General features: G+C 37.0%; 1 protein-coding gene across 1 annotated transcript; it reads right to left on the reverse strand.

The window, feature by feature from the left end:
- Positions 1-961: 961 nt before the first annotated feature.
- LOC127756329 (ent-sandaracopimara-8(14),15-diene synthase, chloroplastic-like) lies at positions 962-9,199 on the reverse strand. The gene is made up of 13 exons (XM_052281698.1): positions 9,088-9,199; positions 8,526-8,587; positions 7,697-7,982; positions 7,204-7,384; positions 4,128-4,345; positions 3,744-3,864; positions 3,532-3,629; positions 3,206-3,417; positions 2,740-2,852; positions 2,570-2,665; positions 2,233-2,451; positions 1,966-2,107; positions 962-1,552 (listed from the first exon to the last, which is right to left on the reverse strand). The coding sequence occupies exons 1-13, from the start codon at positions 9,197-9,199 to the stop codon at positions 962-964; spliced, it is 2,451 nt and encodes an 816-aa protein (XP_052137658.1).
- Between the last annotated feature and the right edge of the window lie 8,651 nt (positions 9,200-17,850).

Genomic DNA, 17,850 nt, shown 5'->3' on the forward strand with positions numbered 1-17,850 from the left:
TTGTCACACACACGTGACATGCCGGCGTCATGCCAAGCTAGATCCTGAGCTCAAGAGAAAAAAAATCAAGAGTTTGGGATGGAAGAACTTCACAGGAGGAAGAAGTAGCAGAGAGAGTTTGGGGGATGAACTAATAATATCTCATTTCATGATTTGTTTCTACACTACATCCAATTATATTATAAGCTGCCCTTCCATGGCACAGAGCCCACATGGCTGATCACACTTCCTAGACCCAAACGCACACCTAGCTAGCAAAGCACAAAGGCTTATATGACAGATCAAGATTAAATTTGCCTACACAGTACTTCTCTAGATCATGACAGTGGAGGAGCCAGCACCGCCAGGGAGAGAGCGGGGAGGAGTGCCGCCGCCTGGAATGAGAGAGGGTAAGACGGAGACAGTGAGCGAGGAAAGCATAGAGAAGAGACTGGATCGGCTGACTTCATGATTTTTTTTTTCACTCGGCTCGGTTCATTGGCTCTTGTCGTTTCTGCCGAGCTTTCTCCCCATCCGGCACTGATGGGTTTTTAAAAATGTAGGTGAGTTCAGAGGCACGAAACCCTTATCAGTTCTGGGTTTGTTCCAACCAACACTGATAGGTTGTTCTATAGTAGTATTTGTAATAACTTAAATTCGTATCAGCACCCATCTCTATATCTTTAAGTATTGTATGACTCATAATTGACTGTATATGACAATATGTTTTTCATATATGGCTATACCAGAAATCATATCTAATTAGTTCATCACATATTTTCATCAAGCCTTCTCCTTAATTTCCAAGGCTTTAGAGACCATAAGTGCATGCAATTTTTTCTAGATTACAAGATGGACAATTGCATGCAGTCACACTACACTCACGTCACACATACTGTTGTACATGTGTAAACAGACTCGAGGCCCAGCCTAAAATTGCAAATAATTAACCTCATGTACACAAACCAATCCAAGTGGTCGGTCACAAGGATAATGTTCCTAGACAAGATGGAGAATGTGTCAGTTGCAGTGGATCCAGGATCACCGCTCTGGCCGAGCTCATCATCTCCTTGGGTGTAAGGTAGGCGTCGTCTTTACGATAGAAGTAGAAGACAATCTTACACATCTCCCAGAAACGATTCTTACACGGACGAGGAATAGGGCCACCCTCGCTGAACACCAACTTCCGCATCTCCACCATGGATGACTCGGCGAAACACTTCACCACCTTCTTGGCCGCCTCTATGGACTCCGACGAGGTGTCACCGCCGTCGGTGAGAGCACGCAGCAAAACGCCGTTCACCTTCCCTGCCAGGATCTCCTTCCTGTATGTCTGGGAGTCATTCAGGAGGCGACCGATGACATTGGTGAGCTTGAGCAGCTGGGTGTACTCCTCGCTCTTGACATCCTCCTCTGACAGCTTCGGCCCAAGAAAGTACACCGGCGGGCAGACGAAGGCGCCGAACGCCGCGGACACCTCAGCGTTTGACATATACTCCTCCATTGTAGATGGGATGTACTTGGTCGCTGTCCAATCTGCCTCGACCATCATGGCCTTGGCTGAGCTCACCAACTGCAAACAAACATATATATACATATGTTTACATCTCTATTTTTGTTATGGCACACTAGCTAGAACCAATTAATCATTTTTTTTATTGCCATCGATAATAGAGGCAATTCAAGACTATGATTTATTAGTTCTACTACTAGAGTTGAAGTAGTAGTATTAAATACATAAAAAAATGGAAGGTGTAAATTTGTTCTACTATCAGCAGCAGAGACCACTAAACATTACTTCCTCCGTTTCACAATGTAAGTCATTCTAACATTTCTCACATTCATATTGATGTTAATGAATCTAGATAAATATATATGTCTAGATTCATTAACATCAATATGAATGTGAGAAATGTTAGAATGACTTACATTGTGAAACGGAGGGAGTATATAGAAAAAGGAGGAATAATAAACAGAAGAACTTACATCCTCCACCATTTGATCCATGATGCTGCGATTCTGTACCAGCGCGGCCTTTTCCCCAATCTGCTTGTACGTGTTGTAAACCGCATAGAACATAATCTCCACATCCTTAGAGCAGAATCCAATCTCAGCGTGGTTATCCCACCTACAATTAATCAACATCATCATCATCATACATATATATATAGCACATGAAAATAACAAATTAATGATAGCTTTGATTAGTGAAACCAAAGCGAGTACAAGTGGGTGAATATTTGTTGTATATACTTTTCGACTAGAGCAATATAGTTCTCCTTCTCTTCTCTCGATGTTTCGGGGCAGTCAAAGAAGTCATCGTATACAGTCACCAGCAGGCTGGTCTGGCTAAGTGCCATGCGAGCATCGGCGAGCTCGGGAGCGAACATGGTGGCAGTAGAGATGAAATGGACGATCAGTGGCATCACTCTCGCGAACTTCAGTTCGTCTAGCCTGCACTGTCTCACCCAACTGCAATAAACACATCACAATGCACAATATATTGGCCACCAATGTTAAATTATCATTTGTCTTCTTGGTATGGATTTATATACATGGTTATGTATGATTAGATACATGTGTACTACACCTCTCAAAATACTGGAGTTCTTGTTGGTAAACAGACTGACTGGAATGGAAGTCATCGATAGCCAAAGCTAGAATTTCTTTGTTTGAGTGGGAGCCACTGATAAATGTGCAACATAAATGTTGGGAATTAATCATACTGTTATTAGTAAATCAAGAATAATAGGTATTTACCAGTATCCTGATTTCAGAACTTGTGAGTCCTTGAACTTGAATTGTTCTATATTTCTCCTGTGTTCTAATCGGTCCAAGGTCGAATGGAGGGGAAATTTAAGCACATACTCCACCTGAAAAATAAAAATAAAAATTAGATTTTGAGAACGAGTGATTCATTTTGTACATATATAATTTAGTATACACAAGTATGCTGATTTTGAGAACGAGTGATTCATTTTGCACATATATAATTTAGTATACACAAGTATGCTGTGTGTAGGAGAGGACACAAGCCTAGCTCAATTAGGGCTGAGTTCCAAGTTTGTCTCATAATCACATTTTTATTAAAATACTATGAAAATTTTGGAGGTATAAGATGTCTAGCCAATCACACATTGGATCAGCTCTAGTCTTCAGTAATTTCTAGCTTTTTGGGTGTCTCACTAGCTGCTAGTACTATATGTGTGGAATTTAGGAGTTATACCTCTGACCGTGCTGATGTTGATAACTTGTTGGATAATAGTTGTTGCTTCAGTTGTTTAGCTGACCAATTACCAATATTTTCTAGGATCAAATCCTCTCTCGAGAAACGGATTTGTGAAGTTTTGTACAACTCCAACAAAGTCTTAGTGTCATCGAGATACCCATGAATTGAATCATCAAAGCTGGATTGTTCGCAAAAATGAGCCATTTCATCTGCCCAACAGTTCCATATGAGGTGATGAAACTTTTGAAATCAAAGCAATGTAGACTAAAAAGAAGGATGATGTTCAAATTTTAGTATCCTATATATATAGCTCGCAAAAGTACCTGAGGTGATATCATAGCCATGAGTGCGTAGGAGGCGAAATGCCATTGCACATGTTAGTATGTCCAGCATCACCTCCTCCTCATTGTGTAGCCAGCATCTGCAAACAGTAATAAAATTCAAGATCAAAGGAATTGGTACAAAACACTATAAATTCTGTGTAGTCCTTTTGTTTTGGATAGGTAGATTAAAATTTCTTCAGAGTTGCTGTCACCTGTATGTTGTGTCCAATATGTCTCTTATCTCACCCATAAAAATCCGAGAGATCCCTGTCCTTTCAAGAGCATCAACCGTACATAGCTGGGAGTATATATTTTGTGGATACATTGCTGGGACTGCAGAGAAATCTTATGTCTGTTAGCTGCATATGGTTGACATTTTTTTTATCTAGTTCACATATGCACGAAAAGTGATTTTACAGTACTTGTCAAGGTAATGAGAAATACTATATTTTACGATATATAACTAGATGTTTCTTCGTACTATAGCACCAAAAAGTTAATAAAAATAACGACGTACTCAGAGGTAGTACTACTTCAAACACTGTAAACTTTTTGTATATTAATTCATATGGATTGCTGCTTCTGCTGTCACGTACCTGGGCCACCAAACTTATTTGTAAGTGAATCCAAATAGTTGAGCGCCTTGTCATTGAAACTATAGATTGCTGCAGCTGCCGTTGTGGAAGGTGAGTTGAACAAAGATCCATTCTTTCTTTGATACTCCATTACTTCATCCCAATCTTGTAGGCTCCCTAACCCTTCCGATACGTATGCCATAAAGGCTTTTCTTGCAGAAACTGTTCCACCGCCATCCCTGATATATTGTCAAAATTATGTCAGTGGGAAACTATGAACAAACTTTAATATAAAACTAGGAAGAAAGCCCGCGCAGATGCACGGGCATGCTATTTACTCCCTACATTCTGTAATATAAGGCACATCCATTTTTTTTAGATGTTCCATGATATAAAGTATACATGCAATTAACTATGACATCTTCTTTATTAAATTATTACTTTTTTAAATCCTTCACTATCACATTATCTAATTTTATTGGATGCATGTATTATATTTATTAAGATGATTCAAACTGTAAGATGATAATAACTATTTATTGGTCTCTATGTTAAGGGTCGTTGTGCCTTATATTATGGAGCGGATAGAGTATTAATCATAGAAAGAATGCTAAAAGAAAGGCTACCTCATCGTATTCATTATTATTACAATAAACTACGTTATAATCAGAAAACACTGAAAATAAATATATATATTGTGAAATATATTATAGACTTTATATACTAAATGTCCCTTATATTAGAAAAAAAATCAGTCTGTCCCAATTACATCTACACTCGCCAATCACAGCTATTTATTATGTTTGTCCTGTAAGTTGAGTCCCTTTTTTACATATGAAACTACATCTGATAAAAATAAGCATAATATATCATTAATACAATAACAAAATCATGCATTTCCACCATGTGGCAGTTTTGGAGCATTCGTACGAGTGCCACCTGATAGCCTAGGTAAGTTTGTTCAACTTCGCATAATTAAATGGCTTAACTAAACTAAAAAGAAGCTAAACCTAATTGTATTTCTCCTAAGTTGAAAGAAAAGATAGAAAATCTCTCTTTCCAGAATTATCGTCCCAATAAAAACATAGCACTAATATGGGTTTTTTGAGAAAGCTATTAGTTTATTCAATTCCATTGTCCAACAATTTGCCTTAAAATATCTTGGTGGCCAGAATCATATGAAAAAAATATTTGCTTGAGCAGCAATCCCTAACCAACAAATGAGTCAATTTGTGTTTTGATATTTCATCCCTGTAATATATATATAATATAGCTAGGCATGTCTGTAGGGTTGATATCGAAAATATGTGAGTTAATATGGGTTTTGATATTTTTCTCTTCTATTATAGATCTAAATTTATTTATGAATGTTCTTGGGGTAATATATAATGGAATAATTTATGTTGTAAGTTTCATTTTACTAACTGCAAGACTTTGGATGAGAATAATATGAAAAGAGATATAGTTTGGTTATATTTGATATTTTTAAATCAAAATGTAGTTAATATATTTGTAAAATTTCTACTGAAAAGATGAGTGGTCAAGGTTCATAATGAATATAGTGCCCGTTACAAATTACTTAAAAACAAAAAAAATAGTAAGAATATTTAGATGAGCAAGACGTGAAGGACTAATATGTTTCCATGCATGTGATATTTTTTCATTAAAATATAGTTAATGTGAGATGTACTCATATTTTTTTCTCTTGTGTAATAGATCTAATTTAGATCTTACGTTTTTTCTTTGTAAAATTAAAGTACTATACAACAGGTGTTTTCTGTTTGTGGCAGCAACGAACTGGAAGAGCGCTATATGAGCTCTGAACTAATACGATTAAACGTGATTAACTCACTAAGGATGAACTTACCCTTTTTAAATAACGTTTAGGATGTTAGGACATTCATCTTTTAAAATACATGCATTTTTTTTCTTAGGAGGGTATCAAGCACAACTCACATCAAAGAAATGTTTTTATTTAGTGAATAGTAGGAGTACGTATACACAGGATATGTTTTTTGGATTTTTCACTGGTGATCAACAATACTACTATGTATTTATACGTACACGGGATAAAATTTTTTTAAGTTCAGGAGGCATTATTTTTAATAGATCTGATGTAATGATACAAAATAATAAGTGAAAATCGAGGGTTGGATGCTTTTTTTTTGGAATTTTTAGTATTCCCTATTATAATTACATAATTTTTATACTAAGACAAATGATCAAATATATATGCTCAAATGCCATGAACAGATGTGATATAAGTATACTGTAGCATATTACAAATAAAAAATAAATATAAAAAATTAAATGGATTAAATGGGAAGTAAAAAAAAGATGGGTACGTACAATTACCTGCGTACGACGGGATGAGGGAGGCGTACGTACACGGAGAAACTAACTTTTTCTAATCTAATCAAATCTAATGGTGTAAAATAGTGGACCCACTGTTTTAAGTGAAAATCGAGGGCTAGGATGTTTCTAAAATATTAGAATGCCACGTGGCGGCATATGAGTGTTTTTAGGAGTCCCACATGGCGGCTTGAGAGCGTTTGTAGAAAGTTTAATGGACTTTTAGTATATACTAGACTAGACTAGATAGATAGATAGATAGATGTGGGTAGTATGCAGATATATGCCAATCTACCATGCTCAGTAGTGTGCAGAGAGAAAACCTAGATTTTCCAGAATTTTGCTGCCTAGGTACGTTCTAAAATAAGTTATAATTAAGTGCTCGGTCTTTCTTAGCTGCTATTTATGGAGGAAAAGCTAATTTCATTGTGCTCCATAGAGTAATGAATTTTATTCGCAATCCTTTAATTCATAAGGGACACCATAGATATGCTGAGTCTAGAACTCCCCAAAACAAAAGGATACAATCGAAAGAGAGAGTTTTCTTGTAATCGGCTAAAAATTCCAATTAGTTCTGTCACTTTCATGCATGATATTTGCTTGATGTAAATCCATCCTGACATGTGGTTGTCTTGCCGCTAGTGACTTTACACTTTTAAATACAAAAGCTGATTAAAGAAGTATAAGTACAATATAAATGTTCAGAACTGAATTTTATTAATTAGTTTTTCGCTAATTGGCTAACCTTTCCAATTCGATCTTCCGGAGGTGAAAAATCTCATCAATATATATTTGTATAACAGGTAATCGCAAACCTATCCCAGCGGCAAGGCTAATCAGACCAGAAAAAGTAATGATGAAACCAACGGGAGCAATAGTTTTGACATCCATCGCAACAGAGAAATTTCTTCCGATAAAATTTAGACCTGTCAACAAGCATAATTCACAGCAATAAGAAGGTCTCAAGAGCATCGAACATTAAGGTACGGAGAGCGGCAGTTTACTGATCCCTTTGACATCAATAAATATTTGAAGCTTGAAACAAAGGTTAAAATGCTTAGTAGGAAACACAAAATTGGTGTATATAGATCTCTCTCAAAAAGTAATTTTATAATATCTTCAACTTACTATATTTTATAAATTTATTCTAATACAAAATTATGATCAAATTCACACCTTAAATTCTCTTAAAATGTCAAATATCATATACGGTTTTTACTATAGGCAGCACTTTTTACCTCTCTTAATGTGATATGGACCTACATTCCACCTCTTGAGGGCAACAACACAAGCCAATGTAGACAAGAGGATATCTTTGTCAACCGATGAACTTGATGGGTTTATACCCCATGATCCATCGTCATGTTGGTTTTGTAGTATCGACTCAATACACTGCGGATAACATGGAGCCTGAGGAGAACCACGCTCTGACACCATAGCCACCCATGCTGTGTCATACAAGGACGGTGATAATTCAACTCCTTGTAGCTTCTTTCTTATGTTAACTTCGAGTTCCTTGTTGTGCTGCAATATTACAACAGAATATTAAACTCAACCAAGGAATCAGATAATAAGAGATTAGATATACTAGGGTGTATCTCTAAATAAAATACATGATACTACTCCCTCCATTTTAAAATATATAACGCCATTGAGCTTTCACATAACATTTGACTATTCGTTTTATTAATAAATATATAAATATCATTTTTTACTTGTTTTATCATCAAATAAAATATAACCTTAACTTATACTTTTTCGTATTTATATTAAATATTTAAATAAGACGAATGGTTAAACCTATATGTCAACGGTGTTATATATTTTGAAAATGAGATAGTACTTTAGTTTACAAGGATCTAACTGCAAGATATTGTTGGTACGCTATTTAAACCTTGACGACCTCAAAGAACTTTCAGATCAATATTCTTCAATGGACTTCTATAATATCATGTGTTCGTTTGATCAAGTATTTACAGATAGAAATTAGTGGTAGTCAAACTAGAATGCACGAAGCGCGTTTAGAAGTGGGGCGAGTAGAGATGATCAAAGCCACCAAATGGGTACCATGACTTGCAGACTTCCCACATTTTCCTCAAATTCTATCCTCTTCTCAACACCTGTTGCTGCTGGGAAAACAAAAGGAAAATAAGTGAAATATGTCGCCAAAACCAATCCAATCACAACTAGAATATGAAACTTCAATGGCAGAAAATTATATATATCAGTCCTTGTGCACTCTTTTTTTATATACCTTTGACCATTCATCTTATTAAGAAAATTGTGTAAATATACAAAAACATAAGTCAAGCTTAAAGTAACTTAAACGATAAAAATATCACAACAAAATAAATAAGTAGATTTTTAAGTATAATTAATGATGAAAAAAATCTCATTTTATTAGGAGCTCCAAAAATTAAAATTATAAATTACATATAGAGATTCCATCACAATATTGTATCTTCAGTTTTCATAGTATAATAGTCTAGTTTTTTTTTTGAAATTTTTTACTGTTCTAAAAAAATTTATAAAAAAGTGCCTAACTAAATATGGGTATAAATTAAACTAAATATAGGTATAATTAAATTAATATATATAGCAACATCAATCTGAACGAGAACTATTGTACCTCTGGTGACCTTAGGAGGAGGCCCTTTTCTGAAATGCCTTGATACCATACCATGGGAATGGGGTGAAGCTCTAGGGAATTGGCCCATGGAGCATGAGGAACTCAGCAACATCGTCCACGTCATCTCATCAGTCGCACGGTATTATGAGTTGCCTGCGCCATATAATTTACATGAGCTAACAAAGGAAACAAGACCATGACACATGGTATAAATCTATCTACTATATAATTATATTATTAAAACTGAGAGAAAAGAAGAGCCAATCTAACAATAATAGTCATGTCAAGTTTTAAATGCTAGAATTGCTCTCTTTATTTTTTGGATAGAGCACGTATAAAACTAATTAATTATATGTGTATATATATATGTTAGAACATGATTAAGTACACAAAAATGGAACAATATATAGACGTAGGAAATTAAAGAAATGTACCTGGAGAGGGAAGGGAAATTGATGAAGCAAAACTATCAGAAGAAGAGAGCTCCGTGGGTCCGTACATGTGTGGCCTTCTTGTAATGCTCCTCCACAATTGCTGCATCAGTGTACTCTATATATACAAGTAAAGAAGATGCATATGCATTTGCCCAACTCCCATCACATGCATGCATGCATAGCACACATGCTCAAACAAATATTGGAATATTATTATTAGTGTTCAAACAAATTTGGACTGCCATGGATATAATATATCGGAGGATTGATTAATCAGCAGAGAAATAATTAAACAAAATGTGTATCGGACGATTCTCTTTCTGGATTTTTTTTTCCTCTCTCTTTGTTGGTTTCGTAATTAATGAGGTAGGTGCACATGATTCCAATAGATGCATGAACGACGAGCTGAAATTCGTTTGGATATCACAAAATGATTGGTGATAACGCTAAAAAAAAAAACTGTCGCCAGGTTTTCTGACTGGTCTCGGTCAATTGGTCCAATTCTCAGACCAACATCAGCATGCCACTTAATTATGGGTTTCCACGTCACATTCATTATTCCTACGCTTCTCTCACTTCAGTTTTTGGTTGTTTTTTACCTATTGATTGATCTGTATTTAGTATACAAGTACTTCCTCCGTCCTAAAATATAAGTATTTTTAGCTATGAATCTGGACAACTGTGTATCTAAATTCACAGCTAAATATTGCTATATTTTGGGACGGAGGTAGTAGCAAATTAATAGATTTTAGTCCTACATCTCATATATATATACAAAGTAATAGTGTAAAATTTGGAATTTACATTTGAAATATATAGAATTTAGTGTGTAAATTTAGAATTTACAATGTTAAGTATATTATATATTTTTTGTATTTAGAATATATTTTAATTTACAGTGTTAATTTAGTGTGTAAATTTAGAATTTACTCCATCCGTCCCTATAAAACAGTCTAGTACAAGATGTCCAGTATATTATGATTTGTTGGATTATGATGTGTCACATACATTCCTAGATTCTTTTTTTAAGGACGAACGGAGTACAATGTTGTCATATATAAATTGTACCAATGTCCAAACACCTATTATAACTTCAAATGTTAAATTATAGTTAACTTTATACATATATTCAATACAAATTCCAACACTATGTAAATCCAAGATTGTACTTATTTGACTTTCCAAAAGATCAGTAGAGGAGACATTTCGATTTGGAAAAAGAATCCATCAGTTTATCACGCCATATTGTTTCATTTATGCATACAGGCTGCTATAGGGCTACTTTCTCACACCATTGCTGTAGATATGCAGACTGGCTTGTATTATTGCAACAAAATATCAGGTGAGAATCATTAGATAAGTTAAACCTTATGAAAATCAGACTTAAAAGTTTTTTAAGTTTATGCAAAATTTACTAGAGACAAGTATAGACATAAATTACATCACTTATCACCCAATCTGACGTTCATACCTAACTTCATTTTAGGTGGGGAAAAAAAACAAATTTCAGGCAAATAGTAAGGGGACGTAACTAGTCTTTTTTTTTTCTTCCAAAGAAGTTGAGTTCCAACATGACATTTGGTGGTTATCTAGTGTATGCCAATAATTGTTCTTTTTTTAAATTTCAAGAATATTTAGGTCCGGCTTTCATGAATTTTTATATATGATCGTCAATTTAATTGTTGGCAACGAGCTAGAGTCTACACTCGCCGACCCACGTGTTCCCAAGTTCCAGGCTATCCGATGCTCGCAGGTCGCAAGTCGCAACTAGTAGAAATTCTTGGCTGCTTAACATTATTAATTAATGTATTAAGGCTGCTTTCACGAGTTAAGTATGTCAAACTAGCCGCCCAACTTGGTTTCAGCCAACAAACCAGCTTTCCTAGGAAACCAAGCCGGCCGGCCGGCAAGACTCCTTGACAGTTGGGACAAGGACCTACTAACAAGACAACTTTCTTAGCTTCTTCCTCTTTTGTCGTTGTAGATTTATCCTAAATTAAATAGATCCATCTTTAATCATTTATTTTTAAGAAACCCATGTAGTTTAACATGTGAGTTATATAATAGTGAAAGCATTTTTTTAGTGATAGATTTGAAAATATATAAATCTTATAATGTTAAACTATAAGAGTTTATAGAAATTGATGATAAAAATTAAAATGATTGACTTAGGATAAACTGATTTGAAACGGGGGAGTATTGTATTTTTCTAAACATTAATGTAAAATAGGCTTTGATTAATCATTCATCATTTTCTCCATGTGTCATTTACTGGTAAGATTCCACTTACTCCTCCGTTTCATATTATAAGTCACATTAACTTTTTCCTTAGTTAAACAACTTGATTACGTTTATAAAACATATAGCAACATTTTCAACATAAAACAAACATTCTATCAAAATATATCTAGTGTTACATTTGACGAAACAAAATATATTCAATGTTATGTTTAATGAAACTAAAATTTGTATTATAGATGTTACTAATATTTATAAATTTGGCCAAACCTAAAGAAGTTAGACTAGAAAAAAAGTTAAAGTGACTTCTAATATGAAACAATTGGAGTATTATTTATGGTTTTTTAGATATGGATAGAAATCCGGCTTCTATATAAATAAATGGATACACACAACCAAAGGTTGCACGAGTACATACACTCCACATCACATAACAGAGATACATACAAGAACAAACAACCAAAAAGAAAAGATTGGAAGACTAGCTTCAAGTTTATCCTCATCACATCAAACATCGGGAACCTCCACGCCCTGTCGTTGATGCTGCAGCAATCGTATAAGCTCTTCCGCCCCACCATGAGCAAAGAAAGTGGACAGAATTAGTCTGGCCAACTGCCTTCATGTCACCAAGCACCACCCTCATGCCGACCAGACAATTTATGCTTCATCCGCATGAACGTGTCCATCGCCACCATGCCATCGTCGTTGTAGAGTATCACCTCCACCGAGCTATCACAGCTTATCTCACCAAAAATCATAGTGACATCGCAAGAAAGGATCGCGCTGCCCCTTCATTGTCGCCGCATAACCTCACCTCTACCAAGCCGACGAAGCTTACCTCGCCAGAGAACTGTTGCTGCCACCCTGTCGTCACCGCAAACTGTTGGTATTTCTTACGGTCACACATAAATCCGCTAGCGCGCGGATAACACTATAGCATTTCACCCATGAGTATTCCCAAGGGTATCTATCGTATTTATATTTACACTGTGAAGACGATGGTAAAGACACATTTTCTTTTATATCTTTTAATCAATCTATAATTATTTTACCAAAGTCTAAACAGGGGTTAGGATAATAAATGATAAGGTCGTGGACACACACAGGAGATTCACATGCATAAGAATATCTAGTAGTGATGAGGACATCACTTCATCGAATAAGCGTATAACTCCACAAGTTACAATAACAACTCGAAGTCTAGTTCGGCCTCCGGAGATAGCACTGACTTCAAATGGACTTAGCGCCTTCAATGTCAACTCCGATTTAGGTGATCTTGGACTTGTTGCAAATCTTATTTCGTCACCTTTCAAACGCACCCGGTCTCATTGTTGACGGTCCTTAAATCATAATATTTGACCATCAATACCTGCATATAATGAGATAAAATATGGTATCCAACTTAGCGGTAGGGTTTATTACTAATCATTTCCACTAGTGTTGGTGAAATATGTTTATGCAGGTATTTTAAGGAGGAAACACACTCGTCATGCGACAAAATGCACCTCAGCACGATCAGGATGCGTTTACACGGATTGGAGTCCCCATAAGTCAATCAAAACCACTTAGAATTGGGCTTTGGCATAGTACATGATGTTGGGGGCCCATTAAGCTACCTACCGGCCAAAGGAGTGGCCGGGAGGACATTTTTCTAGTTCGGCCGAACCAGTGTTGTGGTCGTTGATCGCTAGCCTTCCACATGTACACAGCTGATGAAGTCCCAATGACTGTTGGAGGGCACATTGGTCATTTCCCGTACCTGTAACCGTCATTTGGATCCTATAAAAGGATGTCTCCTTCACACTTCACAACACACAATTTTAAGCTGAATTACAAAAGGCTCTATTGTATCTTTTGTACATTAGAAATAGGTAGAGAGTGAGGAGAAGCTCTGGAGGGGTGCCCAGAAGTTTGGCACTCTCTCCAACTTCTTCCTCGACGAGTGTAGCTTTCTAGGAGGAATTCTGGAGGAGTACCGGAGCTGTCGGTACACTCTGCTCCTGGTTCGGAGAATCTTCTTCTATAAAGTAAGCATTCGGGATTATTTCTTTTGTTATTTAATTACTTAGTCTAAGTAAGTTATATTTCCATCTTTGCGGGTTCATTGTTTAGTATTAGTACTAAGTGCTCTAGTACTAGTACTCCGGATAAAGAAGGAAGTTCCTGCGCAAGTATTAGAGTAGTAACTAATAACTTAGGCGTGGTGTCTAGGTTAGAGATTACCTTTGTTTGTTGTGTATTCCACGGATTTGTTAGAGGTAGACGGCAGGTGGTGATAGCCCTGAATCACGTCCTAGTAATCCTCTACGTTCGGATACATCATAGAGCTATAGCCAGAACTACGCTGGCAGACCAACAGGGGTCGGTGCCCGAAGCAGCAGATAGGAAATTACCTCTACTTAGCTTAGATAATTAAAACCCATAGAAAGTCCTCTCTAGCCTAGCTAGCCTACCATTAGTTATTGTCTTTGGATAGTCTTAGCCCTAGGTAGATTACACACGTTCCTTGAGTTCAATATCCTTTTGGGGTCACCCGAAGGTGAAGTGTTACAACGGTATTCCGTGCACTTGAAGATTTATCTGTGATCATAAGAAATACTAACACTCATATCCAAATTCATCATGAGTCAACGGGAATCATCAAAACAAGATAATGATATTGCTGAAACCGAACTTGGGCCTTGGACCTTGTAATAGACTAGAGCCATCTCGGAAGTGTCTCCCTCCACCTCCACGAATCAGCACTTAACCCTAGCTCTGTTTTCCATTATAGATGTCTATATACACCCTCTACAACAATTGGGTATTGTTTAGTTGAATTTTGCCAAGTGCCATTCACCTTGTCTCTAGTCCTCGCTCGATTAGTCGGCGACTATAGATTTAGAGCCCCCAATAGTTGCTGTGTTGATTTGCCAAGTCGATTAGATCTACCATTTCTATCGCAACTATTCCTTTGTGATTAATCACATATTCGCAATATTTAGATTGCATATTATCTTGTTCTTGCAGTGTTCTCTCATTTGCATTGTAGAGATCATTAAACACGCGTCACGGTTGGTATGACATCATTTGTGGTGTAGTGATTGCATGACGTCCTAGATTTGTTCTGGTTGGTAGACACATCACACTCGATCAAAGTGAGAATTATTCCCTCACCAGAAGATTAGGCCACGAGAGAGAGCGTCATCAAGTAGGGACTTAGTATTAGGAAACTGCAATTCATATCTACTTGTATACTAATCATGTCTAGTATACACTTAACATATGCATGCTTCCAGGCACCCATGTACTACCGAGAGACCACTCCCTGCTAGTCTGCCAGCGTGGTTATGGCATTTACGCGCTCTTACATCATACCCGAACATGAGGAATACAAGGGATGGACAAGGCTGTCACCACTTGCTGCCTACCTCACTTTCCGTGGGGCACACCCGCATCCAACAACATTTATCTAACCTAAGCACCATGCTTATGCAAGTAAATAATATCACTAACTCCCCTGGGACTCTAACTCTATGGATGGACAAGTTGGAGCTAGAGCAATCTATAAAGTTCATTGGACTGTTACTATAGCATGGATCGACTAGCCTAGGATGAAGGTCATTCTATTAATTCAACTATAGTCTTACACAAAGAGTAAAGTACTAGACACATATCTAGAATTTCGAGAAGACTATAGGACTGAAGCTCCTGAGCTTTATTCCTACTAGAAACTATAGATAATACAAAGTGGAAGAGGGAATTGCTCCTTGAGGTGTGTGTTGCAAGTGAGGGAGATCTCCTCTTTTTATAGCACTTTTATGACGGTTGTATGGCGGTTACTGGTCCGCTAACCACGCATAGCCGCCATCAGGAGCGCCGTAGGAAGCGAGGTGTGAGGCATCAGGCCGAGCGGCGCCATCAGGCCTAGTTCAGCTGAACCAGGTAAACCTCCTTTCTCCACCGCCTTTGGTGAGAGGCTGCCAGGTAGGCCCCTTAGTCGGTTCCCAGGTGGTTAGCCCCACGAGTCGGTTTGAGCTGACTGGTGGGCCCCTCAATCCATGTTCTCGCTCGTGATTCACCGGAAGTGTGTTTCTTCATATGCCGGCTCCATTTCTCCTTCACTTTGATGTATATTCTCTGCATCCATATTAGTTTTTCAATCCTAATACAACTACATTATGTATTATTGATATATGTGTAAGAAATGTTGATTTTCCCTTTATTCATTGTTCTAGTTGGTGGTCGAAATTGGTACTTAACGACTGTGAACACAAACCATGACCTCCGCCGAGCTACTGTAGCTTATCTCACTGAAGAAATACAATACTCCCTCCATTCCAAAATTATCATCATACAACTTTTTTTGAGGTTATTCCTAATGATCATCATATTGTATTCATTCATTAAGTCTATTCATTATTCGTGCATTGGAGTAAATGGAATTGATGCATACATCCATGCACACAAGTATTTATGACCAACATGCAATATCTTGATTTGGTATTGGCTAGAAAACAGTGGGGATGGTGCATGCATCGAATTTGTTGCGTAAATATAGTATGAGAGAGTTATTAGCTTTTCTTGGTGTTGGTGTACTTATCTAATATGATTATCATTTTGGAATGGAGGGAGTATCATTTATGGCTAAGTTTCCATGTATCATTTATCAGCAATAATATCAAAGAGTAAATTTCGTAAAATGTCTAGATTTTCAGACATATAGTGGCACCAAATTAAAACAACATATTTCGATGTTTATTTAATAGTTAAGTGGCGATAACATCAAACAGTAAATTTCGTAAAATTCTATATTTTCAGACATATAGTGGTACCACAAATTTTTGAGGTTTATTGTCACCAATCGCTATGTTTCGAGACAATTGTTCGCAGAATATTATCCCATTCACATTGGGCTGGGGTGAATGGATAAGAATGAATCCCTTGGGTTGGCTCGGTTTTTTATGCGTACCGGCACCTTTGGGAAACTATAGGTACCGTTTTTAAAAAAACTGATACCTATAAGATTGATGTCGGTTTTTACCTTAGAAGCAGCATCTATACTTTCCCAAAGGTGCCGGTTCTTTTTTTTTTCCATTCCATGGAGGTATGAAAAGATGTATAGGTGCTAATTTTAAATAAATCGACACCTATGAGCCAATGCATATGAGGAATTTTGTAGTAGTGACCGGATGGATAGGGGATTGTTGCTGTGCACCCGCACGGTCTGTTTTGCCCCCCCCCCCTGCCCCCTCCCATCAATACTTATATACGTATGAATATATTTTATATGCATACGTAGTATACAAAGTTTATGCGTATTCATATAAATTATATATATGCATATATATACTATTTATATATTTATATATGTAATTTTTTTATACGTATACAGTTTTTATGTATAGAAAATTTTATATACAACACACCCATACAAAATTTGTAGATGTAAGTATTAAAAAACCGAAAAGAAACCAAGAAAAAAATGACAAAACACAAGTGCCCCCACTGCGCACTTCACGGCAGTAGCACAACAGCGGGCAATTCGTGCACGGATCGTCCATGGGCGCTGGCTCGCTCTTGCTTGCTTGCTCCGGTTCATGGCGACGAGTGCACCCGGGGTGGCGAGATGGCGACGGCGCGAGCGCGTGGGAGAAATAAAAATGGTGAGGCATGCATGAAATTTATAGGTGGCGGCAGGATGTGGCACAGGGGTGGTAGCGAGGACGGAGGGTGGATAATCGAAGTGACGTGTATGAGTGGCTCCTGGTATCATCGGCACTCACCCTCGGTGGTGATGGCTTCCGGTCCAAGGGAAGAGGCGGGGTGGAACAAAAGAGCAATCACGGGGTGAGATGGCAAGGTACGGGAGGACGACTGACACATGCACGAAAACTGAAGCCGAGCCTGAGCCCTCCCACCACCTCCCTCGCCCCGGTTTGCATTTTTTATTTCAATGAAAATTTCAGTTATTTCCATAGCACCGAAATTTACAAAAAATCATGATTTTTGGCACTTTTTGGTCAGATTTATTTTGGAAATTTTAACAAATTTTGACTTTATTTGAATAAACGTTGACCAAATTCAAAAATAGTTGAGAAAATTTGATAAT

The sequence above is a fragment of the Oryza glaberrima genome, chromosome 12, assembly GCF_000147395.1.
Source record: "Oryza glaberrima chromosome 12, OglaRS2, whole genome shotgun sequence".
Lineage (NCBI taxonomy): Eukaryota > Viridiplantae > Streptophyta > Magnoliopsida > Poales > Poaceae > Oryza > Oryza glaberrima.